General features: G+C 44.8%; 1 protein-coding gene and 1 non-coding gene across 2 annotated transcripts; one reads left to right on the top strand and one right to left on the bottom strand.

Moving 5' to 3' along the window:
• Positions 1 to 11223: 11223 nt before the first annotated feature.
• Positions 11224 to 27679, top strand: PLCD4 (phospholipase C delta 4). The gene is made up of 15 exons (XM_007959523.1): positions 11224 to 11248; positions 11383 to 11541; positions 13247 to 13475; positions 14719 to 14854; positions 15624 to 15855; positions 18746 to 18947; positions 20102 to 20246; positions 20935 to 21087; positions 23246 to 23410; positions 24724 to 24880; positions 25383 to 25499; positions 25738 to 25910; positions 26648 to 26783; positions 27345 to 27494; positions 27573 to 27679. Exons 1-15 carry the CDS (start codon positions 11224 to 11226, stop codon positions 27677 to 27679), a joined length of 2286 nt encoding a protein of 761 aa, XP_007957714.1.
• On the bottom strand, positions 12993 to 13096 carry LOC122149538. The gene has a single exon (XR_006163186.1). It is a non-coding gene; the product is annotated as a U6 spliceosomal RNA (small nuclear RNA).
• Positions 27680 to 27898: the final 219 nt, after the last annotated feature.

The following is a 27898-nucleotide window of genomic DNA, read 5'->3' as shown; positions in this document are numbered from 1 at the left end:
GTATTGCTTGAGGCATTTTATAGACCTATAATTTTCATCTCTTCCTGGGGCTCCACACTCAAGAGCACACCTCCCATGCCTGCTGCTTGGAAGACTGCCTGGCTTTTAATGACAAACAGCCAAATCTGGCTTCTAGCATATTTTTTTCAGTACTTCAGAGGACTTGTGACTCTTTCAGTGATGGAACAGTGGAGGCCTCAGTAGCCTTCAAAGCATATCTACCTTACCTATATATATGATTCCCCTGCTCACAATCCCTGCTGGCATCTGCAGAGTTGTTGCTACTAAACACCCAAGGAAAACATGGAATAAAAAAACACAAAATGAAATGAAGCTTTTCTTTTCTGGATACATTGTGGAATTTAATTTTTCAAAAAATAAAAATTTCATATTTATTTCAATACCAGATAAAACAAGCCAACAATTTGAATAACAAACAGCCTAATTGTATATATAGAACACTGTACTCTAAACCAACAGTATGAATATTCTTTTTAATTGTACCTGAAGCATTTACAAGATTTCATCATAGCTGACCATCAAGCAAGCATTAAGAAATTTCTAAAGCATTAATAGAATGTTTGCCCACAGTGGAATTAAGCCAAGGAAAAGAAAACTGTAAAATTCCTATTTGTTTGAAGCTTATGCTAAATAACCCCCAGAGCAAAGAAGAAATCACAAAGGAAATTAGAAAATATTTTGAATGATAATAAAGAATAGGCCATATCAAAACCTGGGTTATCCATCTACAGCAGTGCTTTCTGTGGAATCTTTAACCTTAATTTAACACATTCATGCATTACAGAAGAAAAAAGGCTAATAGTGGTCTAGTTTCAGAAACTGGAAAAAGAAGAGTAAGTATTACAAAAAATACCAAAAGAAGAAAAAAGCTGAAATCAAAGAGTAGGAAACACTTTTCTTAATAGAGAAAAGTAAAGCCAAAAGGCATCTCCTTGAAAACAAAATTGGTAAACCCCTAGTAAGACAGATCAAAGAAAAAAAAACATAACCTTAGAAATGGGAAAAGGGACATCACTCATATATTCAAATGACTAATGACGCAAACTTCCAGAGGATAGAAAAAAGGAACAGCTCACAAGTCATTTTGAAGCAGCATATCCCTGCCACCAAAACCTGCCAAGGAAATCACAAGAGAAAAACAGGGCCCACCTCTCCCATAAATGTGAACAGAATCTCCAGATGATACACTAGCAAATCAAATCTAGCAACATATAAAAATGACAAAGCATCATATCCAACCTGGGTTTATAGCACAAATACAAGGTTGATTTGATACTTAAAAACCAATTAGTGTAATTAACATGAAAAATCACAATCTTTTAGACCGATGCAGAGAATACTACGAAATCCAACACCTATTCATTAAAGAAAACTCAAGAGAACCAAAAATAGGAGGGCATGTCTTTAATAAAAAGTTATAAACAAAAAAAGCTGTTAACTTCTCAATGGTGAAAAATTGAACAATCTCCGTGAGATGAGGAAAGAGGATGTTCACTATCATACCTCCCCTTACTGTCATACTGGTCCTAGCCAACGTGATAAACCAAAAAGAAAAGATAGGATTATAAAGGGATAAATAAAACTCATTCTTTTCTTACAACATGATCGTGCACATAGATATCCAAAAAGAATCTACAACCTTTAGAATTCCTAAGTTAGCAAGATTGTTGTTGTTGTTGTTGTGTGCCATCGAGTCAGCCCCGACTCATAGCGACCCCTCCTTGGGTTTCCGAGGCAGTATCACTACGGAAGTAGGATTGCCCAACCTTCCTTCCGAGGAGTGGCTGGTGGGTTTGAACCGCCAGCCTTCTGGTTAGCAGTCAAGTGCTTTAGCCACTATGCTACCAGAGCTCTCAAAGTTAGCAAGATTATAGAATATGAAATCAGTATGCAAAAAATCAAGTGTATTTCTGTATACCAACAATTAAATATTTAAAGTAGGTAGTTTATAGTGGGAGCTCTGGTAGCATAGTGCCTAAGGCACTTGACTGCTAACCAGAGGCTGGCGGTTCAAACCCACCAGCCACTCCAGAAGAAAGGTTGGGCGATCTACTTCCATAGTGATACCACCTCAGAAACCCAAGGAGGGGTTGCTATGAGTCGGGGCCGACTCGATGGCACATAACAACAACAACGGTTTATAATAGCACAAGAGCTCAAGTGCCTAGAAGTAGATACATCAAAAGATGTACACAGCCTTTACACTGGAAACGTGAAACATTCTTGAGAATCAAAGCCCTATGAAAATGGAGGCATCTATCATCTCCATGGATTGGGAAAGTTAACATTTTAAGGATACCAGTTCTCTGAAATTGATCTGCAGCTTAGATCCCATTCTAGGTGAAATCCCAGCAGATTTAATTTTGTGAAAAATGACCAAGGCAACCTTGGAAATAAACCAAAATCTTGGTCCTTCCACTCCTAGATAGCTTCCTTTAACTTCCAGCCAGTTAGTGACATCTTTTTGTAGACATGACTCTTCTGAATAGCACATATTTCTATTTTGTTTTATGACTTTTTGACAATTTTTTGTCAATATGGAATATTACATAATATCTGGGTTTTATTCTAACTCCTTTCATTTTGTTCTCTGGGTTTGTTGCCCCTCAGTTTTGTTTTTATTTTCTGGGATGAGTCTATATATCCTCTGGTCTTTTGAAGTTAAATATCCTGCCATTTATAGGTGGCTATATTGGTGATTTTTAAATAGAGTGCAATATCTTGAGTTGCCTTTTTGACTACCAAGATGATGGACTTTATTTCAGAAGTTTGAGTAGTTTGACTTTATAGGCTAGGGGAGCTGGCCTCTGACTTCCCACCCTGATTTTCCTTAGAGGCTGAACTGTTGAGATGCAGTAGTATCTGCCCTGGGTGGCAGATTGAGGGTACAGTGTTTAGGGCTCCCTCTTTGCCAGCTGCCCATTCATTTCAACTTAGGCCTTCTAGGCCTTTCCTGGGCTCGGTTCCCAGAAAGTCCCTCTGCTACTGCTGCTCTGATCAGGTTTCTGGATCAGTTAATAATAGAAAACAGTGGGGGAAGGGCCAGAATTGTGGAAATAGGAACAACCAAACCAGACGGACAGTCCCTGTGCCTGGGCGCTCTCTATCTCCTCTCTCCCTGCATCTAATGAGTGTCCTGCAGCAGCATGCCTCTAAAGCCTCCCTTTGGAGTCCTATTAACTTGTGAAAACCTCTAAGTGCCCACCCAAACATCAAAATACATGGCCTGGAAGTGCTGGTGGATTTACAGGAACACTGAAACCGAGCATTTGAAATCTGGGTTCTCCCAGAAAATCCAGGATGAGTGATAATACCCCTCAAAAAACACTTAGAAGAGAAGGAGATTGGGAAACATTTTTAAGTGCCATTGACTCCAACTCATGACCCTCTGTACAATGGGGTGAAACACTGCCGAGTCCTGCACCAACCTCACAAGTGTAGCTATGTTTGAGCACATTGTTGGCAGAGACTGTCAAAATCACATGAGACGAAGTCTCGCCACCCTCCCTTGTAAGAAGCATTCTGGTTCTACTACTTCTAAGATTTGTTCAATCTTCTGGCAGCCCATGTATATTCAATACTCTTCACCAACAACGTAATTCAAAGGCACCAACTCTTCTTCAGGCTTCCATATTCATTGTCCAGCTTTCACATGCATATTAAGCAATTGAAAATGCCCTTAACACTGTTTTGGTTATGTCATGCTGCTCTAACAGAAAATACCACAAGTGGGTGGTTTGAACAAACAGTTTACTCTCTTACAGTTGAGGCTAGAAGTCCAAGTTCAAGTGCCAGCTCTAGGGGCTAGGTGAAAGCCCTTCAACCTTGGGCTTCAGCTCTGCCTCTTGCTCCCAGCCTACTGGAGCTAGAGACATAAAACATCTCTTCACTCAAGCAGTTACTGGCTGCTGAGGCTAACAAGTCCAGGGTTGACAAATAAAATGGCACAGTCCCAGTATTACCAAACAGCATGGCAGGCCACTAGTTCAAGTCTAGAGACAGTCCCAAGATCAGCAAGAAATATGGCAGGCTTCTGAATGAAGACTCAGCTACATGCAGGTTCCAAGCATGCCAAAAAGCTGCAGACCATTCTTAAAGCTTCGCCTTCTATACTGGGAGCAGACCACATCCCTAAAGCAGCTATTCAGCTGCTCGTGGCAGATTCCACCATGGAGTTGATTGCCAGTCCCATCATGGAGAATAACTGCAACCAGCTGCCCAGCCACTCAACCAGGCCCAGCCAAGTTGACACATAACCTTAACTACCACAAACACTAAAGATTTTTTGCAACAGATTGCCCAATACAATGTATCATTCATGAAAAAACTGCTGCAGCAGTACATAAACAGAACTGCCAGAAATTTAAGCCATATTTAGAAGAGAATGTGGAACAAGGGATAACATTGCTAATGTCACATGGATCTTGGCTGAAGGCAGAGACTACCAGAAGATGTTTCTGGTGTTTTATTGACTATGCAAAGGCATTCGACTGTGGATCATAACAAATTATGGATAACATTGTGAAGAATGGGAATTCCAGAACACTTACTTGTGCTTATGTACATAGACCAAGAGGCCAACTGAACAGAATGAGGGGATAACATATGGTGTAAAATCAGGAAGGGTGTGCATCAGGGTTGTATTTTTTCACTATATTTAGTTTGTATGCTGAGCAAATAATCCAAGACTGTATGAAGAAGAACACTGCGTCAGCATTGGATGAAGACTTACTAACCTGCAATATGCATATGACACAACCTTGCTTGCTGAAAGTGAGGAGGACTTGAAGCACTTAACTGATGAACACCAAAAGACTACAGCCTTCAGTATGGATTACACTTCAACGTAAAACAAAAATCCTCACAACTGGACCAATGAGCAACATCATGATAAACAGAGAAAATATTCAAGTTGTCAAGAATTTCTTTTTCACTTGAATCCACAATCAATCCCCATGGAAGCAGCAGTCAAGAAGAAAGATACCACTGAGCTGAGCCAAATAGTGACTCAAAGAGAGACAAACCATATATGGTCCAGGGTATGGAAGAGTAGTAGGGAATATGAAGATGAAGCACGGAAAAATAAGGTGGTGGTGATGTTGGAGGAGCAGAAATGGGGGAACAATTAGTGCCTCCCTCTTCTGTCTCCCATCTCCCTCTATCAAAACTGGCTCTCAGTAAAGAGTATGGTAAACTCAACCTAGGTGTAAATTATGAAAGATCAATGAAGCTTCAGAAATAATCAGTTGTGAAAAGTTTAAACCCTTTTACAAAATACAACACACATAGAAAACTACGTAGAGAAAATGTATAGCTTAATAAATTATAAAGTGAGGACACTTGTTAGTGCCCAGGATTAGAAACAGAGCTTGGCCAGCTACATGCTCCATCCCATCCTAACTCCTCCCGCCTCCCAAAAGAAACCATTATTTGACTTTTATGTTAATCACTTAGGAGGATTTTATTTTAATGGGACTGAAGGTTTAGCTAAAAATAATCACTAATGGTAGAATATTAGGCAGTTGGAGATGGGGGTACGTGGAGCCACGAGAGGCAGCTAGATCTCAGGACACTTAAAATCACACCATTTCCTACTGTCCCCTCTGTGCCTGACTGATAGACGTCATTGGAAAAGGATCCCACCGAAGTCCAAGTAGAGAAAGGGCTGGGTGCTGTGCCCTTGGCTGCCTTATTTGTCAATCACAGGTTCAGAAGGAGCCATGCCCCACAGTCTTCCATGGAAGAGCAAAAGGAGGTCCCCAGCTCACAGTGCTTGGGAGTGTGCAAGAGGGTTGGTTGTCTCTGCTGCTGGCAGGAGTCCAGGACATCGCCAGATTTCCCTGGGCCTCAATTTCTCAATGAGAAACCATGACATGGGGTCATAATAAAGTCCTTTACAGTCCTCTGCTCCTCTGGCAATTTGGTCCCCTTTCCTTGATTTTGGTTCCTATTTCAGCTGCCTATTCATTCACCCTTGTAAGGAGCTCATACCTTTCCTTTGCCAGTTGGGCATCTTGTCAGTGTTTGTGTTCCTCTCTTTGTTCTCCGTTCTCCCACACCACGAGTTTGCTTCATCTGTCGCACATTTATAAACACGCTCACTGGTGGTGATAAGATGCTTGTAAAAAGAATGAATGAACAGAAAAGAAGAACAGCTTACTTGTTTCATGCATTCATGTCTGCATTTCTTCCCTCTTTAGCAAGTGCCTACTGTACACATGGATAACTAACTGGTCCCTCTATATGCTGAGATCATCGCTCTCCTCCTGTTCCCCTAATTCTCCTCCTCTCCCATCCTCTTCCTTTCTTCCTTTCCCGGTGCCATACAGCTAGACTGAGTGCCCTACCAGGCAGGACGCAGAGACACAGGAGCAGGCCCCTGGAAACAGACACCATGGAAGGGAGCCAGGTGAAATAAGGGCACAGACAGCTGTATTGCATGCAGAGAGCCACCGAGCAGAATGAAAAGCGGTGATTCAAGGAGCACAGCAACTCAGACACTCCTTGGGTTTCACTTGGAGAGCTACTGTGAGATTGGGGTCAGTGAGCACTGGCATCAAGATGAAGGACAGCCGGCTCCTCCTCTCTGAGATGTGGTGGCCGCCAATCCCTCCCTTTAATCCTCTTCTCCCCGCCCCACCCCCAGCACTCCCTCACAGTGTCCTGGGCCTTTAAGTGGTGAAAGGGCTGCATTGAGGAGAGAGCGCACACCTCTCCCCACCTAACCCTTTCCCTCTGGCTGTGACTCTGCCAGCCACAGCAGCCGCTGCAGTAGGAGAGAGGAGGAAGTGAGCAGTAGAAACAAAGGAGCCAGGCTGGGCTTCCTCAGCCCACAGTGGAGGGCATCGCAGCGCTTGGGAGGCAGAGCTCCGACACAAGATTGCCATCCTGCTGTCCCGCCCACGGTAAGGGTCTGCAGACTCTGGCCAGCCTCTGCTCCAACCTCTGCCCTGCTCGTGCCCCCAGCTGTGCCCTCCCAGCTGCTTATCCACCCTGATTCCGTTGTGGTCCGCACTCCCTTTCCCACCCGAACAGCTCTACATGGCTAAGACCTCCTAGTGTCCAGCTTATTTTCTTTGACTCTGACAGTTTCCTCTTGGCTGTGCCAGTCACCCCCTTACATGCCTCCTGTCTTTCAGGGGCTTCTTAGCTATCCAGGGCCAGGGGTGCTATCTCTAGCACTCCTCAGATGGGAGCCCTACCCTCCAAGGGAAAAGAGAATTGGGGTAGCCAGAGATTTAGCATAGGTTCCTTAGCAAATGTTGAGGGTCGGTCCCATGAGGGCACGCAGAAACCCCTGGTAGTGGGAAGAACCCGGGATGAGACTTCGTTGGAAAAAGCCAGGTTTGAGTTTTGGAACTCGATTTTCAGTCTGCTAAATGGGCCAGAGCAGTTTCACTGAAAAAAGGCACTTGCTTCTTGTCCTGACTCTTTTGTGACTTTAGACCACAAGAACATTATGCTCTGTAATAAGGGAGAATTCGGGATTTCCCAAATTTACCTTCATACCAGGGGTGCTTGTTAAAAGCACACTCTCTTGGTCCCATCCTTGCACATTCTGATCAGTGTATTTTGGGTGGGGCTCAGGAATCTCTTTTATGACCCTCTCCAGAAGATACTGATGTAGCCACTTCTAACCTCTGGGTTAGAAGTGTTACTTTGAAAAAAAAAAAAAAAAAAAAAAACCTTCAAGTGCTAACATTCTGAGGGCTATGACCTGTGGCCAGAGCCATTCTGTCCTCTATATGAACCACGTCAGGCATAATCCTTCTCAGAAGCAAGGATGTAGACAAAATGCTTCTCTTCCTTCCTGCCCCTCAGAGAGACATTAGACACTCTGCCTCCTGCTGTAATGCCATTGGTGCCACTGGAGACATGTAAAAGTTCATCCCCAGAGTGATGTGAAGCCACCTGGAAGCTGAAGACCAAATCTTACTCTGGAGGCCTGGATGATTTCCTTCTTCTTCTGTGTCTCTTTTTTCCCCATCTGTAGTATAAATGCTATCCTGCCTCAAATCTCTGAGGATTTCTGCATATATATATCTGTTGTTGTTAGGTGCTGTCGAGTCAGCTCTGACTCATAGCAACCCCATGGACGACAGAACGAACTACCACCGGTGTATGTGTGTCTAGGAGTTAATATTTAAGACCCAGTTTCTCTTACTCTTAGTCTTCATCCTCTTCCTTGCCATGCCCCTACTCCTAAATCCTTCCTCCTTTGTCTTCTCACTGCACCTACATCAGCTGTGACCATCCTTCCCACCCTGCCTTCAGACACCAGAGGAGACACCAAGACTCTTGGGTCTCAACTCTCTATTCTCTGGGCAGTTTGTTTAGCCAGTTCCCTAGGACACGGAAAATGAAGGGTGAGCAGAGGGATCCGCTACTGAATGTCCAAACCAGAGTGTCTCCACCTACACCACAATCTCAAAATCTTCAAAGGGGTTAAGAATCAGAGCTATTGGGAGTTAGTGAAGAAAAAGGAGGGAACTGATAGGAAGAGGTGACAGAGGAGCAAACAGAAACGACTTAAGTGAGCAAACAGGAAGGCAGAGGGAGGATTGAGAGAAAGAGGGGTGAGCTAGAGAGAAAGGAGAATGAAGGATCGGGCACAAAATAGAAAATGGGAAGAAAGGTGGGGGAAAGGCTATTATGTGGGATATAGAGGAAACAGAAAATAATGGAGGAGAAAGATAAAGCTATAGTGTCCCATATTGATTCCTAACCCAGCCTCAATCTGCTCCCAAGAGAAGGTTCTTTCTAAGCGCAAGAGTCTTGGTGAGATCCCTGAGCTGATCTTATGGAGATCTTAGTTCCAATCCCAGTTCTGCCACTTATCTCATTAGGTGACTCAGGCAATTCAGCTAATCTTTCTAGTCCTCAGTTCCCTTGTCTATAAAATGAAGTCCAGTCCTTAGATTCTGTGGCTCCATGAGTTGAAACTGGCCCACTTATGGCCACATCTTACCTGAATACAGGTTTAAAGTAGTGATTAAGCAATGAGAGCAGGATTAGAAGACCAAGGCCAAGCCCTGAAGTTGGAAGAGTTTGGCAAAGGAAGAACAAAATCCTTATTTTCAATGGTTGATTTGAGAGGAAGTGGGCTCCAAAATAAAAGTGTCCAGGCATTTGGGCTCTATTCTCAGGCTACCCATGTTTCAAGACATCATTGTGATATCCTAGAGTAAAGGAAGGGAATTTTCTCTTCCAGGCCCAAGGCACACCCCATCCTAGAGTTCCTATGCTCCCAGAGATGGGAGCCGAGGTCCACACAGGAGATGAGGCAGGATGTTGGCAAGGGGGACTAGACTTCAGCCAAAGCCAACCCTGCTTAAAGTCTGAGGACCTAAGCCATTGGAGAGACCTGTTATTTTCTATTCACTCTTCATATCACAGCCTTTGTATGCCTGTGATTCCAAACTGTGTATTTCCACCTGGAAAAGCAGAGATACTTTCTGCCTCCCAGATAGCACTCTGAGTCCCTTCCACACAGAGATTTTTTCTGGTGTCACTCAAGCACTCATTTTCGTCCTTAGTAGAATCCTTCTTCCTGTGACTGTCACAATTCCAGTTCTTGAGAGCTGCCTTGAGCTATCTTTAGCTGTCACTTAGGCCAGGCCACTTTCCAATCAACCCTCTCACTCTGGACACCTGCACGTTGTTACCTTGTTAGACAGCCTTCTCTGCAGTCAGAGAAGCTGTGTTTTCACAGTTACTCTCACATTCTTCCTAAAACTAGTCATGGATGACTTTAGAGACTCTTCCCACTAAAGAGAGATAGGGTGCTAACATGCTGTGTGACCTTAGACAAGTCACATCACATATCTGAAGTCTGCTTTTTCATTTCTATGATAAAAGAAACTGAACTATGTGATGTTTTAATGGAACATTAACTGAATGATCACTTTACAGATTCTTTAGATATTTAGATACAGATTTTTTAGATATTTACCACGGACAAAATTTTAATTTACTAATTAAAAAACATAACAAGTTTCTATTGAAGTGATAGGTCCATTGCTTCTGCAAAACTATAGTTTTATGTTTCACGAGCTTTGTCAGTTTCATGATTTGGTAAAGAATTGAGTATTTCTATGTGGGCAGAGCTAGAATCAAGGTGGCCACATATCAAATCTTCTGGTTCTTTTCAAGGGAAATTGATTGCTAGTTTCTAGGTGCCTTCATTGTTGTTAGTTGGTGTTGAGTTTATTCCAACTCATGATGACTCCGTGTGACCCCATATGTGCAGAATAGAACTTACTCATAGAGTTTTCAAGGCTCTGACCTTTCAGAAGCAGATCGCCAGTCCCGTCTTCTGAGGGGCCTCTGGGTGGGTTTGAACTATCAGTCTTTCAGCTGGCAGTTGAGCATTTAACCATTTACACCACTCAGGGACTCCTAGGTGACTTAACCAAATCCTAAAGTGGACAGCATAAGTTGGAAAGAAGGGACCTTTTTTTCAGTAGGTAAAGAAAACTTGAAAATACCGTTTTGAGATTTATGTAATTTACTCGGTCTGTTAAAACTGTGAGAATAACTGCTATGAAAAAGAGTATTAGTTATGCTTTACAATGTAAAAAGTAAAAGAGAGCTCACTTAGCTAAGTACAGCACTTAGTGTTATAGAAGAGACTAAAGAGACACTCTGTGCTAACCCTTCAGGAGCTGGACTATCTATAAGGGATCATGGAGAGGGTTCCCAGAGGAGGGACGCTGGGATGATTCCCCTGGAGAAAAGAAGGCTAGGATGTGAAGCACTTCCAGGTTCTGGAAGCCAACAAGACAGTGGTTCCTAACAATGAGAGAAGTGAGCAGTGTGGCATGAGGCTGCCCAGTGGATGGCAGGATATTGGGTAGGAAGGGGGTATTTGGCAGAGAGCCCTGGTTAGTGCTCTGTGGAGATGGTCATAGGAAACAACAGGGGCTCTGAGATCAGTCATATCTGGGTTTAAATTCTAAGTCCTCTATGTGATTTGAGGTAGGTTCCTTAGCCTCTCAAGTGTCACCAAATTCATATCAGAGGAAAAATAGCTACAGACTATGTAGGTGAAGTGTCTGACACATAGTCGGTACTCAGGAAACATTAGTTTTCTTCTCCTCTGCCTTTGATCTGTTATTCTAAAACCACCTAGGGTCACCCAAGACCGTTGCTCCTCCTTGCTCTTTTAGGTGACTCTGGCGCCAGCTGGTGGAGCAGTGAGTGATGGCGTCCCTGCTGCAAGGAGTCCGTAAGTACTCCTGAGGGGAAAGAAGGCTTGAAGGAAATAGCCCAAGGAAGGGGAGGAGGCTGGACCCTGTTCAGAGCTCCTCCTGGGCCCTCCCCTCCCCACTGGCTACTCAGCCCCTACTTCTCTTGGCTCAGGGCTGCCCGCTGACCCAGACCTGCAGCTAATGCAGGAAGGCATGCAGATGCGCAAGGTGAGGTCCAAAAACTGGAAGAAGCTACGATACTTCAGACTTCAGGATGATGGCATGACAGTCTGGCATTCCCGGCAGATCGGGTGGCGTGCCAAACCCAGCTGTGAGTAACGTGGATAGCTGGGGGATGGGCAAGTGGTAGGCTAGGACCTTGACAGGCCCCCGCAGCCTGAGGGTAAGTGAGGGACCAGGATCTTACAAGAATGTGCTGTTGTGCTGTCCTTACTTGGCCCTTATGTCTGAATCTGTAAAATGAAGATTAAAACCAAGGCTACGAACCAGTTCAATTTGGTTCAGTTATGTCTGAGAAAACAACAATGGAACAGACCCGAAGTTTTAAAATATGAGTGAACTGGAACACTAACTGGAATGGGGAAAATTATGGGTCAAGCCCTGCTAGAAACTTAATCTCTCTGTTAAAAAATAAGGACAGTGTGCAGGTTAGATAGCAACCAAATCTCTTGATGGACTGAGTCGAAAACAATAGCACCTAGCTCAAAGATGTGGACAACCACACCACTTTGAATGTGTGTCACTCAAAACAGTCCTGGCCACAATCCAATTTCCCACATCAGGCTCCTGAAAGGGCTCACATGCCTCTTCCAAGTCTCGCATTCCAGGCCTTCAACACGTAATTTTTCCCGTTTCGGTTATCCTTTGGTACACTCACATTTTACCAAATTCAGGTTTATTCTGATTTCAGTGGGTTGGCAATGACTGAACCAATTCAAATGGTTCAAACCCTGCCTGGTACATAATAAGGCTCTATACATCACAGCTTCTGTCTTGTCATCATTGTTATAAGAGCATGCTCCCAGGCATCTGCCAGCCTGAATTAAAATCCTTGCTTGGCCACTTTCTAGCTGAGTAAACTTGGATAAATTAATTAACATCTAAGCTTCAGTTTCCTCATCTATAGAATGAGGATTAAATGGTACCTACCTCATAGGTTATAGGGACTCAATGAGTTAATGTGCAAAGCACTTAATGTGGGACCTGAGATTAGGAGGCATTTAATAAGTGTTAGCCATTATGATAAATGGTTTTAATATCATAAAAGCATCATAATAGTGTGCACTCTATCAGCCAAGCTTTTTACAATACCTCTAGAAAGTTGATCATAGGGCACATCTAAGATAGTCTGCTTTAGAGACACTGTCAAGGCTCATGCATGATCCACACCAGCTATAGCTGAGGTAAGGGGGTGGAAGAAGTTGTCTGTCTCCTTCCTAGACATTCTGGGAAGAGGAAGCCCTCGAACCTGGGATGGGAGAACTGGATTTGGCATATAATGCTTTCATGTAACTGCTTCTACCCCTCAAGTGTATTTCCATCTGTCAGCCCTTCTGACCCCCATGTGATCCCCATAAAGACTGGCCATAAAAGGGGCCTATCCCTTACTTAAGATGAGGACACTGAGAGGGCAAGTTATTTGGTCTGTGTCACACTGCCAGCTGGTGGCTGGAAGTCTAGTCTTACCATTTCCAGCACAGGCCCCTTGCCATGCTGCCTATGAAAACAGCAATGACTCATGTGCACGCCTGAGTCCCAGGCATCTGTGTGTCCTTGTACTAATACTTTCTGGGTCATCCTTGCACAGGGGCCATATTCATCTCTGTATCATTCCATTTTTGTATATGTGCTGCTGAAGTAAGCATTGTACTAATGCTTTTTGAGATCCAGCCTGTAGAGGCTGGGGTTCCTCCTCCCTCTGGCTTCACAAAGAAGAGGTACTTGTCCTTGGTGTTTGGCTCCTGCATTTTGGGGAATCCCTTCCTCAGTGCCCCCACCCACTTCTTCTCTGGCAGTCTCGATCTCTGATGTGGAGACAGTGCGTGAGGGCCACGAGTCTGAGTTGCTGCGCAGCCTGGCAGAGGAGTTCCCTCTGGAGCAGGGCTTCACTGTCATCTTCCACGGCCGCCGCTCCAACCTTGACCTGGTAGCCAACAGTGCCGAGGAGGCCCAAATTTGGATGCGAGGACTCCAGCTGCTGGTGGATATCGTCACCAGCATGGACCAACAGGAGCGGCTGGACCAGTATCAGCAGGACAGAGTCAGGGTAGGGGTGGGGGTCACTGAGAAGCCAGATGCTGCAGGGCCAGAGACAGGTAAGAAGAGCTGCAAAGGCTATGGAGGTCCAAAGGCTCAGATAGGATGGGCAGGGGGAGCTCAGGCCCACGTGAGGCTGAGGATCCTGAGGGAAAGATGGGTACTAGGGGTGGCAAAGTTACAGCCCAGAATCCAGGCATGAATCAGAACTCCCAGGATTGGAGGAAGGACAGTGGGAGGCAAAGGACCAAACAAGGTGCTGGTCCCAGGAGCTGAACAGAAGGTGGCATTGAGCAACTACCATAGCGGTGGAAAGCAATTGTTAGAGGGCGTAGAGTGTAGACCCACTTCAAGTTTCCTGAATTGTACTTGCCTTCTTCTCCATTCATTCATTCATTCACCATCTATTCAGCAAAATGTGCTGATTAATAATACAGCCAGATTTTGCTTCAATCAAAGGAGAGAATGGAATTGTGAAAATAAGTATCATAAGAGTATTATAGTACTTAGATTATTTGTGGATGTCCAAAAGAAGGAGAAATACTTAATTCTAGCTTTAAAAAAAAAAAAAAAAATCACTGCCTTCAAGTTGATTCAACTCATAGCAACCCCTCTTTGGGTTTTCAAGGCAGTATCTCTACAGAAGTAGATTGCCCAAATCTTCCTTCTGAGGAGTGGCTGGTGGGTTTGAACCGCCAGCCTTCTGGTTAGCAGTCAAAAAAGGTTCTAAAAGCTCAGGGAGAAAGGGATATTTGATCTGGAACTTGAAAATGAGTAGAATTTGAGCATGAAGAGAGGAGGAAGGAAAGACATTCCAGCCTGAGGGAACAGCATAAGCAAAGGCCCAGAGATAGGAAACTGAAGAGGAGGAGGGAGAGTGAGGCATCACTGAACAGGGAGTCACTGAGTGTGGCTAAAGTACAGGAGAAGCCAGAGAAAGATTGAGAAGGCTGGGTTGAGGCAATATCACGAGGGGCAAAGGGGATCTTGACTTCTATGTTAAGGAATATGGATTTCTTCCTGTGGGCAACATGGAGGTTCCTGCAGGCTCTGAAGCCATGCAGTGAGAAAATAGATTGGTGCTCTGAGGAGATTATGGAGAAGCTGTGTGGAGAATGGATTGGCATGGGAGAGAGACAAAGATGTGGGGAGAGATGTTGATGTAGAAATACACACATCTGTACACACACACACATGCACACACACACACAGTGCTTTTTCCTTGACTCAGACCTGGATGGTTGAGCGACTGGTTTCAACGTGGAGACAAAAACCAGGATGGTCGGATGAGTTTCCGAGAAGTCCAGCGGTTACTGCACCTGATGAATGTGGAAATGGACCAAGAGTATGCCTTCCAGCTTTTCCAAGTGAGTCTGCTGGGAAAGGGTTTGCAAGAGTCAGCCAGGCCATATTCCCACTTGGCCAGAAGTACTCTGACTGTACTCAGCAATGATTATTTGTTGAATCCCTACTGTACACCCTAGAACCATGCCACACTTGATGGGGAATTGAGGGAAGTACCCTTCAGTCTTGTTGGAAAGAAGAGTCTCTAGGTGATGCAAATGGTTAAGCACTCAAGTATTAGCTGAAAAGTTGGCCATTCGAACCCACCCAGAGGCACCTTGGAAGACAGGCCTGGCAATCTGCTTCTGAAAAGTCACAGCCTTGAAAACCTTTTGAAACAGTCCTACTCTGCACACACAAGGTCACCATGAGTGAGAATCGACTCAATGGCAAATAACAACAACAATGATCCCATAAAAGGTGAATAATAATATGTTACTATATCCAACTCAAGAATCATCCTGTCCATGGCCAAAATGTCACAGGTACCTAGTAAATGGAAAACCCCAACTAGAATGTGAGTAAAGAGGAGATGCAATCTTTTGACCCTTTAGGGACCTTTGGAACATCCAACTCTTTCCAGTTGAAAACTTTCTCTTGTAGCAAATGGCATGGCTGATATTTTGCCCTTCACGTACTGAAGTAGGTCTTCCATGAACACTAAATATCAGGAGTTTTGTGAAAGCATGTTTGGATCAGTCCATTGGTAAAACTGCTGTTCCAGGGCATGTCAAGACCGTCCATTATCTGGTTAAAGAGTTTTCTCACTCTTCCCTAAACCCTCTCTGGCAGGCAGCAGACAAGTCTCAGTCTGGGACTCTGGAGGGAGAAGAATTTGTAGAGTTCTATAAGGCGTTGACTAAGCGGGCTGAGGTGGAAGAATTGTTTGAAAATTTCTCGGCTGATGGGCAGAAGCTGACCCTGTTGGAATTTGTGGATTTCCTCCGAGAGGAGCAGAAAGAAGGAGACCGAGCTCCTGACCTTGCTCTGGAACTCATCGACCGCCATGAGCCATCAGATAGCGGTAGGAGATGCAGAAGCACCAGGCATGGGAGGTAGAGGAGGACATGATTAGAAAGCTCCAGGGACAAGCAGCCTGCTTAACTCAAAGCAGGCTGAGTGCACCCCTACCCTCCGCCCTGCCCTATCATCTCATTCAACCACTCTCTCAGAAGAAGAGCAGCCATTCTCTGCCCAGACAAGACAGGGGTGTCCTCTGTGATGCTAGATCTCTCAGGAGGAAGAGTCCACAGATCTGCTATGCTCAAGTTTCACATCCTTCACTTCAGGAAATTCTTTCTGATATTAACCAGTGTCCTCAGTGGAAAGGGAAAATCCTTGGTCCTCTTGCCTTGGCCTTTTCTCCTCTGGTACAAATTATTCCTTTTCCTCTAGTGCCCTATCATGGTTCCTGGGTGCTGTCTCTTTAAGTGCTGATTCTGCCCTTTCTTGGGCTCTCTCCAGATTCTATGAGTGGTTCTTGAATGCCTAAGGCCCTGAGCCAGGAAGATAGTCAGTCTCTGGTTGGGTGGATGACGAGACAGCCAATCATGTAACTGTTAACTAGTACAATTAAAATATGCTTTCTCTGCCCTCAAACCTTTCATCCCTTATCCCTTCAGTAGACTCCTTCCTACTTTCTATTCCCTTCAGAGTGTGAGGAATTTACATTATTACTAATAAGTGATTTACAAAGCACTTTCACATACCTCAAGAGCCCTGGTGGTGCAGTGGCTAAGGTATTTGGCTGCTAACCAGAAGGCTGCTGGTTCGAACCCACCAGCTGCTCTGCAGAAGGAAGATGAGGCAATCTACTTGCATAAAAATTTACAGTCTTGGAAACCCAGTGGGGTCGCTATGAGTCAGAATCGACTCTATGGCAGTGGGTTCACATACCTCACTTTGTTTAGTCCTCGCTACAATCCTGTGGGAGCTCTGTAGCACAGTGCCTAAGGCATTTGACTGCTAACCAGAAGGCTGGCAGTTCAAGTCCACCAGCTGCTCTGTGGAAGGAAGATGAGGCAATCTGCTTCTGTAAAGATTTATAGCCTTGGAAACCCTGTGGGGGTAGCTGTGAGTCAGAATCGACTCGATGGCAGTGGGTTCACATACCTCACTTTATTTAGTCCTCACTACAACCCTGTAAATCAGCAGCAATAATCTCTACTGGGCCTCTGCTACCATCCCATGCTAATAGCTGTGCATGCCTTCTCTCTTCTCATCCTCACAATGACCCAATGAAAAAGGTTCTATTCTGTAAAAAAAATTGTGGTTAACATATATGTAACAAAACATTTGCAGTTTCAACATTCTTCCAATGTACAATTCAGTGGCATTAATTACATGTTGTGCAACCAACATCATTATCCATTTCCAAATGTTTTCATCACCCTTCACAGCAGCTCAAAGTTCAAGCAATAGGTTCTATAATTAAGTCAGTTTTAATAAAAGAGGAAAACTCAGGCTTAGAAAGATTAAATGACTTGCTCAAAGCCAATCACTAGTGAGAGGAGTAACTGGGCTTCAACCCCAGACATTGGTTTCTACCTGGTGCTTCTTGAGAATGAGGATTCGAGGTGGTATGAATGAAAGCTGAGTCTCAACTCCCACTCCCATTCATTCATTCATTCATTTACTGCTTAGTCTTACCTGAGTGGTCACAGAGTGTCTTTTTTCACAAAATATGAAAATCTGTTGGATGTTTGGGGTCCTGGAAGTTTTATTTCTTCGGATAAAGTGGTAAGTGGGCAAGTCACTTAACCTCTCTGAGACTCAATTCCTTCTTTTGTAAAATAATTGGTGATTAAACCAAATTATACACTTTAAAAGTATCTGGCAACTGTGGACTTACCCTAGATATTTGAGATATTACTCTCAGAATGAAACTCACTGCCCAGCTTTCTACCATTCTCTACCATCTCCTGGCTTTGTCAAATCTGGGGCAAGGAAGCCGGGCATGAGAGTCAAGTTGTTCCACCTTCCAGGGGAGCCTCACTTCAGCAACATTAACCCTCTGTGAGATTGCATAGCCCAGTGTGGCTCTCACACCTGGCTACCAGGGTTCAAATCCCAGGCCCTCCACTTACTAATTATGTGAGCTTGGATTATATTATACATACCTCATTGAGTTAGAGAGAGCATTAAGTTAGATGCTACATATAAGGTGCTTACCACAGAGCAAATACTCAATAACTGTTAGTCATCATTGTCATTACAGAAAGTCCATGCTAGAATAGTGAGAGTTATTGGAGGAGTTTCAAGTCCATGTCCTCAATGAGAGTGTAGCCCAGGGGATTGTTGGACAAATTCCCCTCAAAGTACCATATAGGAGCATTGACTATAGGTCACAGTTGGAGGTCTCTATGCAGCCCAGGGGGAAAAACTTACAGATACTTTGGCCTTTGATACCAAGCCTTTCATTCTGATTCTGGGTCTGTTTCCTCATCTATAAAATTAGCCCTCTGAACAAGATGCTGTGCTATGCATTAGCCATGAGCTCCATGTGGCTATTTAAAGTTCAATTAACTGAAACCAAATAAAATTATAATTCAGTTCTTCAGTCACACAAGGCACATTTCAAGTGCTCAATAGCCACAAGTGGTGAGAGACTACCATATTGGCTAGTACAGAATAGAATGTTTCCATCATTGTAAAAACTTCTATTAGGTAGCGATAGTCCAGAATGACTTTGATGATTCCTCCTTTAAGCTTTAACGTTCTCTGAGAGTGGAAATGATTGAAATGATAGGTGCTAGGTAAGGCAAGTCTGGGATCTGGAGACTGGGAGTGAACACAGTCTGAAAGGCAGGCCCCTGGAGAGGGGTGAGGTAAGGTGGAGGGAGGAGAGGCTGTAGTGTGCTGGGAGCCCCTACTCGGAGCTTCTCACTCTAGTGTTTCCTCACCCCACACTCTAGGCAAACGGCGGCACGTGCTGAGCATGGATGGCTTCCTTAGCTACCTCTGCTCCAAGGATGGAGACATCTTCAACCCAGCCTGCTACCCTATCTACCAGGATATGACCCAACCCCTGAGCCACTACTACATCAACTCCTCTCATAATACCTACCTAGTGGGGGACCAGCTTTGTGGCCAGAGCAGCCTCGAGGGATATATACGGTGCAGTGGGGGGAGGGAAGGTTCAGCTCATGAGATGGACCACCTGTGGAAAACTGTGGGGTGGGAGGATGAAGGAATAGTGTTACTGGGTAACAGGGATTGAGAAAACCTTAAGGGATGGGGGTCCCTGGATATCTGGAGGAGATACTGGAGACTGGAGAGAGAAGTAGTAATGAAACCCAGTGGGTGAACAGAGCTTCTCTTTCACAAACTATGAAACTCGCTTGGAACGCAGGGGTCCTGACACATTTATTCAAGTAAATGGAAGAGAGTGGAGCATTGAAAGTAAGAACATGGATTCCTGAATCGGACCATCTGAGTTTGAATGCTAGCTCCCTCACTTAGTGCTCTAAGTATTTAACCTCTCTATGTCTCAGTTTCCTTTATCTATGATACAGGGATGATAACAGTGCCTATTCTGTCTGGGTTGTTGTAAGGATAAAATGAGATAATCCATGTGTCAACACTCAATAAGTAGTGTAATCCATTGTGTTGAATCATGACATGAATTGTGACTCATGGCAATGCCATGTGTTACAAAGTAGAACTGCTCCATAGGGTTTGCTTGGATATAATCTTAAAGGAAACAGATCACCAGGCCTTTCTTTCCTGGTCCCACTGACTGGGTTCAAGCCACCACCTTTAGGTTAGTAATCTAGTGTAAACCGTGCCACTTAGGTACCTGACAATAAGTAGTAGCTGCTTTAGTTCTGATTAATTATGGATTAGATTGAATAGTCAAGATATCTGTGTAGTACCAGCACCTGAAGTATTAGATTCATGAGATACAAATATGAATGAAACAGTTTCTGCCCTAGGAAGAGTAATGTCTAGTTGAGGAAATAAAACTTAACCTCACTAGGAGTTTGAATAACCCAGAATTGTATAAAAATACACAACCAAACACCAGAAGTATCATGAAACAAGGTGTGATGGGTTGTAAGGAAAACCGTGAGTTAGAGTGGGGAAGGGGTGTAATCTGTGTGAGCTGCAGCTGTGTCTCAGTAGACAGAGAAGCTTCCATAGAGAAATAGCTTGAAAGGGTCTCAAGGGTTAAGTGCTGGTGAACATTGCTCTCTCCAGAGTGGGGTGATGGTCTCTAGGTGGAAGATCAGACCTTGACCCTTGCTGGCCTGCGGGCTGGGTTCTTGCAGGGCCCTGAAGCGGGGTTGCCGCTGTGTGGAGGTGGATGTCTGGGATGGACCTAGTGGGGAACCAATTGTTTACCATGGACATACTCTGACCTCTCGTATCCTGTTTCAAGATGTTGTGGCCACAGTAGCTCAGTATGCCTTTCAGGTAGGAGACCAGGATGGGAATATTGGTGAGGTAAGAAGGTCTAAGCTTGGGGAGGGCAGAGGATCTAAGCTTGGGGAGGGCAGAGGATTTAAGCTTGGGGAGGGCAGAGGATCTAAGCTCGGGGAGGGCAGGGGATATGTCAAATGGCACAGAGTAAGTAAAAGAGATTTTAATTGTAAAGTACCAGGCTGATATTAGGTATTATTATGAATAAATGTTGAATGTGTTACTCGTAAGTAATGGTCATAGAGGTAATTACTAGTGCTTAGTAACTACTACTTCTAACAGCAAGGGAGAGAGTGGATTAGGACAGAGAAAGTGGTGGGTAGTTCTGGGGTACAGTAGGAATCTGGAGATGAGAGCCTAAGTATGTAACATGAACACATAATCAGGGGAATGGCCTAGCCTTCCCACTCTCGCTAAGTCTGAAAACTCACAGGCCTGGAGAAACCTGGATTAGACCTGGACCAAGCATGAGATTTGAGGTCTCAAGAGTGATCTTTAGATGTGGGTCATGTTCCAAGGGTGGGTCCCTGACATAAGCAAGCCCTCCTTGAGCCCTCTAATGGGATTGAAGCAACTGAGACACCAAGATTCTCAGTAGAGTGAGTAAGCAGGTGTTTGGAGAAGGCAGGAGGTTACAGGACTTTAGAACACTGTATCCAGTAACCCTTCCTCTCACCACTAGACATCAGACTACCCAGTTATCTTGTCCCTGGAGAACCACTGCAGCTTGGAGCAACAGGAGATCATGGCACACCATTTGACAGAGATCCTGGGGGAACAGCTATTGAGCACCACCTTGGATGGGCTGCTGCCCACCCAGCTGCCCTCACCTGAGGTAGGCACACTGCTCCCCCAGCCCAGGCTCTACTGTGACTTGCATATCCTCTTGCTCCTTTCTCTCTCAGATGGACCATCTTGCCCTCTTAGTACCCTCAGAGACAACTTGAATAAATTAAAAAAGAAAATCTAATTGAACACAGAATTCCATTTATAATTCTCTAAATTTTAAATCAATGATTTACTTTATATGTAAATATGTATTTTTCCAGTGGAAATAAGTACTTTTTTCCTGATAGTTCATGATTATTGTAGAATATTCAAATAATATAGAGAAAGGGAAATTCACCATCCCCCATAATCCCAAACTCTCCCATAATAACAGCTGTCAACAGATTTTTTAAAATGCTTGCTTTGTACACGTTTATATATTCACATAAAAAAACATGAATGTGATCATGTTCTGTATTCTTTTTATGTATTTCACATATAAGAAATGTCATGGATGTCTTTTCATGGATATACTTTCTAACAGTGCCATAGTATTCCATGCCATGTTATGGACCCGAATTTATTGAACCAGTTCCCCTTATTGAGGTTGTTTATCATTTTTCACTGTAGAGACTGCAGCCAGGCAAATAATGGGCCAAGGAGCAAACTTTGCCCATTTATTCTATTATCTTTGAGGTAGATTCCTGGAAGCAAAATTGCTGAGTTGAAGAGTCTGCATGCTGACAATTTTGCTTGTAATTGCCAAGTTGCCCTCTGGAAAACATACCAAATTATGCTCCAACCATCAATGTGAGAGGGTGCCTGCAAGTAACTCCAGGAGGGAAAAGTTTCGTAATGGCAAACATGAAAAAGTTCATTTTTTCCCCCCACCAGAATCCATGTTTGTTTTCTTTTGAATTATTTGTGACTATTCTTGTTGTAGCCTTCTGGTTAGCACTCAAGTGCCTTAGGCATTACGCTACCAGAGTGCCCCACCAGCCACTCCTTGGAAGGAAGATGGGGCAATCTACTTCTGTGGTGATACTGCCTCAGAAACCCAATGTTGTTGTTGTTGTTATGTGCTATCGAGTCGGACCCGACTCACAGCGACCCCTCCTTGGGTTTCTGAGGTGGTATTACTATGGAAGTAGATTGCCCAGCCTTCCTTCCGAGGAGTGCTGGTGGGTTTGAACTGCCAGCCTTCTGGTTAGCATTCAAGTGCCTTAGGCATTATGCTACCAGAGTGAATATTATTTATTGATTTATATTAGGGTGTATTATTTTTATTGATATGTAACAATTCTTTAAATGTAAAATATATTAATTCTTTGGGAAATTTTTTTTGTAGTCTATTTTTTTTTTTTTTATTGTAGCATCCTCTGCCTTACAGAAAGGAGCTCTGGTAGCATAGTGCCTAAGGCACTTGACAGCTAATCAGAAGGCTGGTGGTTCAAACCCACTAGCCACTCCTTGGAAGGAAGATGGGGCAATCTACTTCCGTAGTGATACTACCTTGGAAACCCAAGGAGGGGTCGCTATGAGTCGGGCCCGACTCGACGGCACATAACAACAACAACAACTGCCTTACAGAAGTTTTTAAACTTTACATAGTCAAATCTGTCAATTTTTCCTTTTATGTATTGTGGGTTTTCATGCCATATTTGTAAAGGCTTTCCTAACATGAGGAAAAAAAAAATCCACTGCCATCGAGTTGATTCCAGCTCATAGCAACTCTATAGGACAGAGTAGATCTGCCCCCAGGGTTTTCAAGGCTGTAAATCTTACAAAAGCAGACTGCCTCATCTTTCTCCTTTGGAGTAGCTGGTGGATTTGAACTGCCCACCTTCTGCTTAGCAGCTGAATGTGCTAACCACTACTCCACTAGAGCTCCTTAAGATTACTTATAAAGATTCTCTATTTTCTTCTAGTACTTTTATGTTATTTTTCACATGTAAATCTTTAATCTGAGAGACTTTTATGTATCAAATGTGAGATAGGGGTCTTCTTTTATTTTTTTCCATATGGATAGAAATGTTCCAGTGTGTTTCACAATAGGTGAAGCCCTACTGTATGGATCAAGTAGCCAATTTTCCTGTGGGAATTTCTGACCATCACTTACTTCCTCTGCCTTTGAGGTTGCCCCATGAGAGCAATTGGGGTCTGAGTGATCCCCAGGAGGGTCCCAGAGCAGACAGGTAGACAGACCCCTTTATTTTTACCCCAAGGAGCTTCAAAGGAAGATTCTGCTGAAGGGAAAGAAGTCAAGGACACTTGAAGAGGATCTTGAGGAAGAGGAGGAGGAGCCTGAGTTGGGGCTGGAGCTGGAAGCCCAGTCAGAACCTGAGCCTGAGCCCCAGGAGTTGAGCCCTCGGAGCAAAGACAAAAAGAAGGTGAGCTAGGAGTGGTCTTGGTCTGCCCTGGCATTTGGCCCATCTGCACCACAAGCTGAGGGTTCATAGGTGAAGAGACTACAGCCAGGCAGATAATGGACCAAAGAGCAAAATGCCCTCTCTTCCCAATGGAAGAGGTGTAAGAATGCAGCCATAGCCACACTATATACTATGTAGTGCTGTGTGTAGATACAGTGCAGTGGCTTCCCAACTTTCTTAAGCCATGAAATCCCTCTTTAAAATGGAATTTATTTGGAGACTCAGTCTACAGAATAGATCAATGCAGACCCATCTTAGTTGAAGCACCCATTGGCTTTCTCCTGGATCCCCCAGGTGACTCCTGAGACATCTTTGTTCAACTTTCAGTCTCCTTAAGGGCCAGTTTTAAGGGCCACTGATAGGTTGTGTGTGTGTGCATGTACGTGTATAACATTATATCGTCCGGGTAAGTAGGGGCTGCTGGAGTGCTTGCTGTGACCTCAACTGAGGAGAGCTAAGTTAGAGAAAGCTTGGAAAGGGTGAGTTTGAGAAGAGACTAGAAATAGCCAAAGAGGAGCTTTGAGGTGGGGGAAGATGAAGGCTCTGAGAAAGTGGTGCAGAGTGGGCCATCTCCTTGTGGGGAAGAGAAGCAGAGCATGGAGGGGTGCCACTAGTGGAACCTCCAAAATCTAGGTTTGAGGTATTTCTCTCTCTTGTGCACTTGCTTGGCTCATCTGGTGGACTTTTAGCTTATCCTGTTCTCTGGTGCTGTGGTGTCTAACATGTTGTCATGTCCAGGAGTGGAAATGGGAATTCAGGAGACAAGCCCAAAGATACTACTCTGGAACCCTCACGTCCTTCCAGAATATGACATCCATGACCATTTGTATACCTGACTTATCTGTCTGAATTAATGTACATTTTGACCAAAGATTGCTAATTTGTTTTAAAAGAAGAAAGGATGACTCCTTTCTGTTTAAAATAATAATAATAAATTAAAACTCTGTTACCCAGGATCTAACACAGAGCAAACCCTCCAAGCACAGAGGCTGCAGTTGATGCCATCAGCACAGGCAGACTGCATTTATTTCCATTCCCACCCCCATGTTGTGATGTGCCGTTTTGTCCTCCTACTTGTCAGACTATAGCCCAGGCTCCTATCTCCAAGCGTTGGTCCCTTCTCTTGACCAAGCAGGTGAGGCAAGAGAAAGAATGCATTGGGGAGGCAGAGGGCAGAAGCTTAGGATGGGTGGGGAAGTTGAGTCTTGGCCATTGCCTTCCTCCCTCTCAGATTGCTGAGGGCTCATCTTCCTCTCCACTTTCTCCTTCTCCAGAAATCCAAGCCCATGTTGTGTCCGTCTCTCTCTGCCTTAGTTGTCTACTTGAAGAGTGTCCCGTTCCATAACTTCACTCATTCAAGGGAGCACTATCGCTTCTATGAGACATCATCCTTCTCTGAAACCAAGGCCAAGAGCCTCATCAAGGAGGCTGGTCAGGACCAAAAGATAAGGGGTGGGGAGGGAACTGGGATGGGTCAGGGAGGGAACTGGAATTTATTTGGAAACAGTCTACAAAATAGATCAATGCAGACCCATCTTAGTTGAAGCACCCATTTGGCTTACTCCTGGATCCCCCAGGTGACTCCTGAGACATCTTTGTTCAACTTTCAGTCTCCTTAAGGGCCAGTTTTAAGGGCCACTGATAGGTTGTATGTGTGTGCATGTATGTAGGGCAGGCAGATGAATCCAAAGGAAGAGGACAGAGAGCTAAGGAGAGATGGAGGAACTAAGATACTCTCCAGGGCAGGCAGGGGAAGGTTATGAATGGTGGCTCTAGGTAAAAGAAAGCTTGCATGGAACAGAGTAGGAGAGGCACCTTGAAGCTCTCTGGAGCCAGCCTCAGATGATGGGGAGAAGAGAGAAGTGAGTGGGCAGGGCCCAGGGAAGTCAGCCTTACTTCTCTCTCTCTCTCCATCCCCACATCCCACTTACAGGTAATGAGTTTGTGCAGCACAACACCTGGCAGCTAAGCCGAGTGTATCCCAGTGGCCTGAGGACAGACTCTTCCAACTATAACCCCCAGGAACTCTGGAATGCAGGCTGCCAGATGGGTGAGGGGCAAGCTGGGACTGGGAGGAGAAAACAGGAGCAGTAGGTGGGAAGGAAGCTCTCTGGTGGCAACTGGGCAAGGGATTCCTCCAAGAAGAGTGCTAGGTTGAAAAAGATGCCATTTATGGAGGTGTTCCCAGCAGGCACTCTTCCAGCCAATACCTGTGTTCTTAACTTCCCAAAAGAGGTTCTGGGAGGCTCCTAAGGTGAACCCTTCCTCTTTTCTCCTGGGTCCCTCAGTGGCTATGAATGTGCAGACTGCAGGGCTGGAGATGGACGTCTGTGACGGGTTCTTCCGCCAGAATGGTGGCTGTGGCTATGTCTTGAAGCCAGACTTCCTACGTGACACCCAGAGTTCCTTCCACCCTGAGAGACCCATCAGTCCTTTCAAGACCCAGACCCTCCTAATCCAGGTACGATGGAAAGAGAAACGGATGGCAGTGGGGGAAGAGGTGGCTAGGCCTGACAGGAGTGTAACAGGTGAAAAGTTTTTCATGAGAAGCAGGATAGCATGGTTGTTAAGAGCACGGACTTTAGAACCATACTGCCTAGGTCTAAACTCACTTACTAGTTGTGCAATATTGGGCAAGTTACTTAACCTCTCCATACCTCAATCCCCTCACCTGCAAACTGAGGGTAACAATAGTACCTATCTCACAGGGTTGTTGTAAGGATTACTTGTTGTTGTTATGTGCCGTCGAGTCGGACCCAACTCATAGCGACCCCTCCTTGGGTTACCGAGGCGGTATCACTACGGAAGTAGATTGCCCGACCTTCCTTCTGAGGAGTGGCTGGTGGGTTTGAACCACCAGCCTTTTGGTTAGCAGTCAAGTGCCTTAGGTACTACGCTACCAGAGCTCTTAACTTAGTTACTAATATACATAAGATGTACAACAATGCCTGGTACACATTAAATGGTACATAAGGGGTTGCTATCATTATCATTTCAAACTTTGTTAAATTGCTCCTTGGATGTATTTTAAATTGCAGACAGAATACTAGAATTAGCCATGGAGGAACAGCCTTGTAAACCCAAACACTATAGCACCAGGTCCCGGGTACCTTCCGCTTCCCCTCCCCTGAGCTATGAGAGGTGGAGCAAAGGCTGGGCTGAGCAGGAACTAGTGAGGTTCCACAGCCCTGGTTGCAGGTGATCAGTGGTCAGCAACTCCCCAAAGTGGACAACATCAAGGAAGGGTCCATTGTGGATCCACTGGTGAAAGTGGAAATCTTTGGCGTCCGCCCAGACACAGCCCGACAGGAGACCAGCTACGTGGAGAACAATGGTGAGAGACTGGGCAGTACTAGGGGAGGAAGTGGGAGCATGAACAGTGTTTTCCTTCAATCCTCAAAAAAAAAAAAAAAAAACCAAACCAAACTCACTGCCAATGAGTCTGTTCCGACTCATAGTGACTCCTCCTTGGGTTTCCAAGGCGGTATCTTTACGAAGTAGGTTGCCCAATCTTCCTTCCAAGGAGTGGCTGGTGGGTCTGAACCGCCAGCCTTCTGGTTAGCAGTCAAATGCCTTAGGCACTACACCACCAGAGCTCTCCATCCTGCTCTCCAGTAAATATAGTCCAAATCACCACTCTCTCCATGGGGGGCCACATGGAACCGTAATAAGAATAAGGGCTTGGGCATCTTGGATCTGAATCCTGGCCCCTCACTTATAAGCTCTGGTGACCTGGGCAGACTGCATAACCACTCTGAACTTATTTCCTCACCTGTAAGATGTCAAGTGCTATTAAGATTAAATGAGAGAACCAGGGAAAGCAACCGAGTATAGTGCAATCCTAAAGAGAGCTAATGATGTCTCTTCCTTCTTTCCCTCCTACTCACTACCTCAGGTTTTAATCCATACTGGGGGCAGACATTATGCTTCCGGGTCCTGGTGCCTGAACTTGCCCTGCTGCGTTTTGTGGTAGAGGATTATGATTGGAAATCCCGAAATGACTTTGTTGGGCAGTACACCCTACCTTGGACCTGCATGCAACAAGGTGAGCCAGCTCTTTGGTTCCCGGCCAATACCCCAACTCTGGTGACCTTCCTAATGCTGCTGTCCTGCCCCTTTCCAGGTTACCGCCACATACACCTGCTCTCCAGGGATGGTACCAGCCTCCACCCAGCTTCCATCTTTGTGCACATCTCCATCCAGGAAGAGCCAGAGGGGGCTGAAGCCTGAAATGGGCACTTCATGTGGAGGGTGGTGCACTGGCTTTATATGGTGAGGAACAGGTGGTAGGATGCTCAGCTGGTAAAAACCAAGCTTTGACTTATGCATCATTCCTAACCTCAAAATTACCTCTCACAAGCAAACCTAGGGCCTGGTTTAATGCCTATTTTCTTTCCTTTTCTCAGCCTATGGAATCTTTCCTGCCCTTTCTCTTCTGTACTCTATACT

The sequence above is a fragment of the Orycteropus afer genome, unplaced genomic scaffold, assembly GCF_000298275.1.
Source record: "Orycteropus afer afer isolate SDZICR_OR568_19922 unplaced genomic scaffold, OryAfe1.0 scaffold00002, whole genome shotgun sequence".
Classification (NCBI taxonomy): domain Eukaryota; kingdom Metazoa; phylum Chordata; class Mammalia; order Tubulidentata; family Orycteropodidae; genus Orycteropus; species Orycteropus afer.
Note: the sequence above shows the minus strand (reverse complement) of the source record. Positions and strands in the feature narration are given on the sequence as shown.

Coding starts and splice junctions, on each gene's coding strand:
- PLCD4 (XM_007959523.1), top strand. CDS start 11,224: ATGGCGTCCCTGCTGCAAGGAGTCC. Junction 15,856..18,745: donor CCATGAGCCATCAGATAGCG/GTAGGAGATGCA, acceptor CCCACACTCTAG/GCAAACGGCGGCACGTGCTG. Junction 23,411..24,723: donor GGAGCAAAGACAAAAAGAAG/GTGAGCTAGGAG, acceptor CTCCTTCTCCAG/AAATCCAAGCCCATGTTGTG.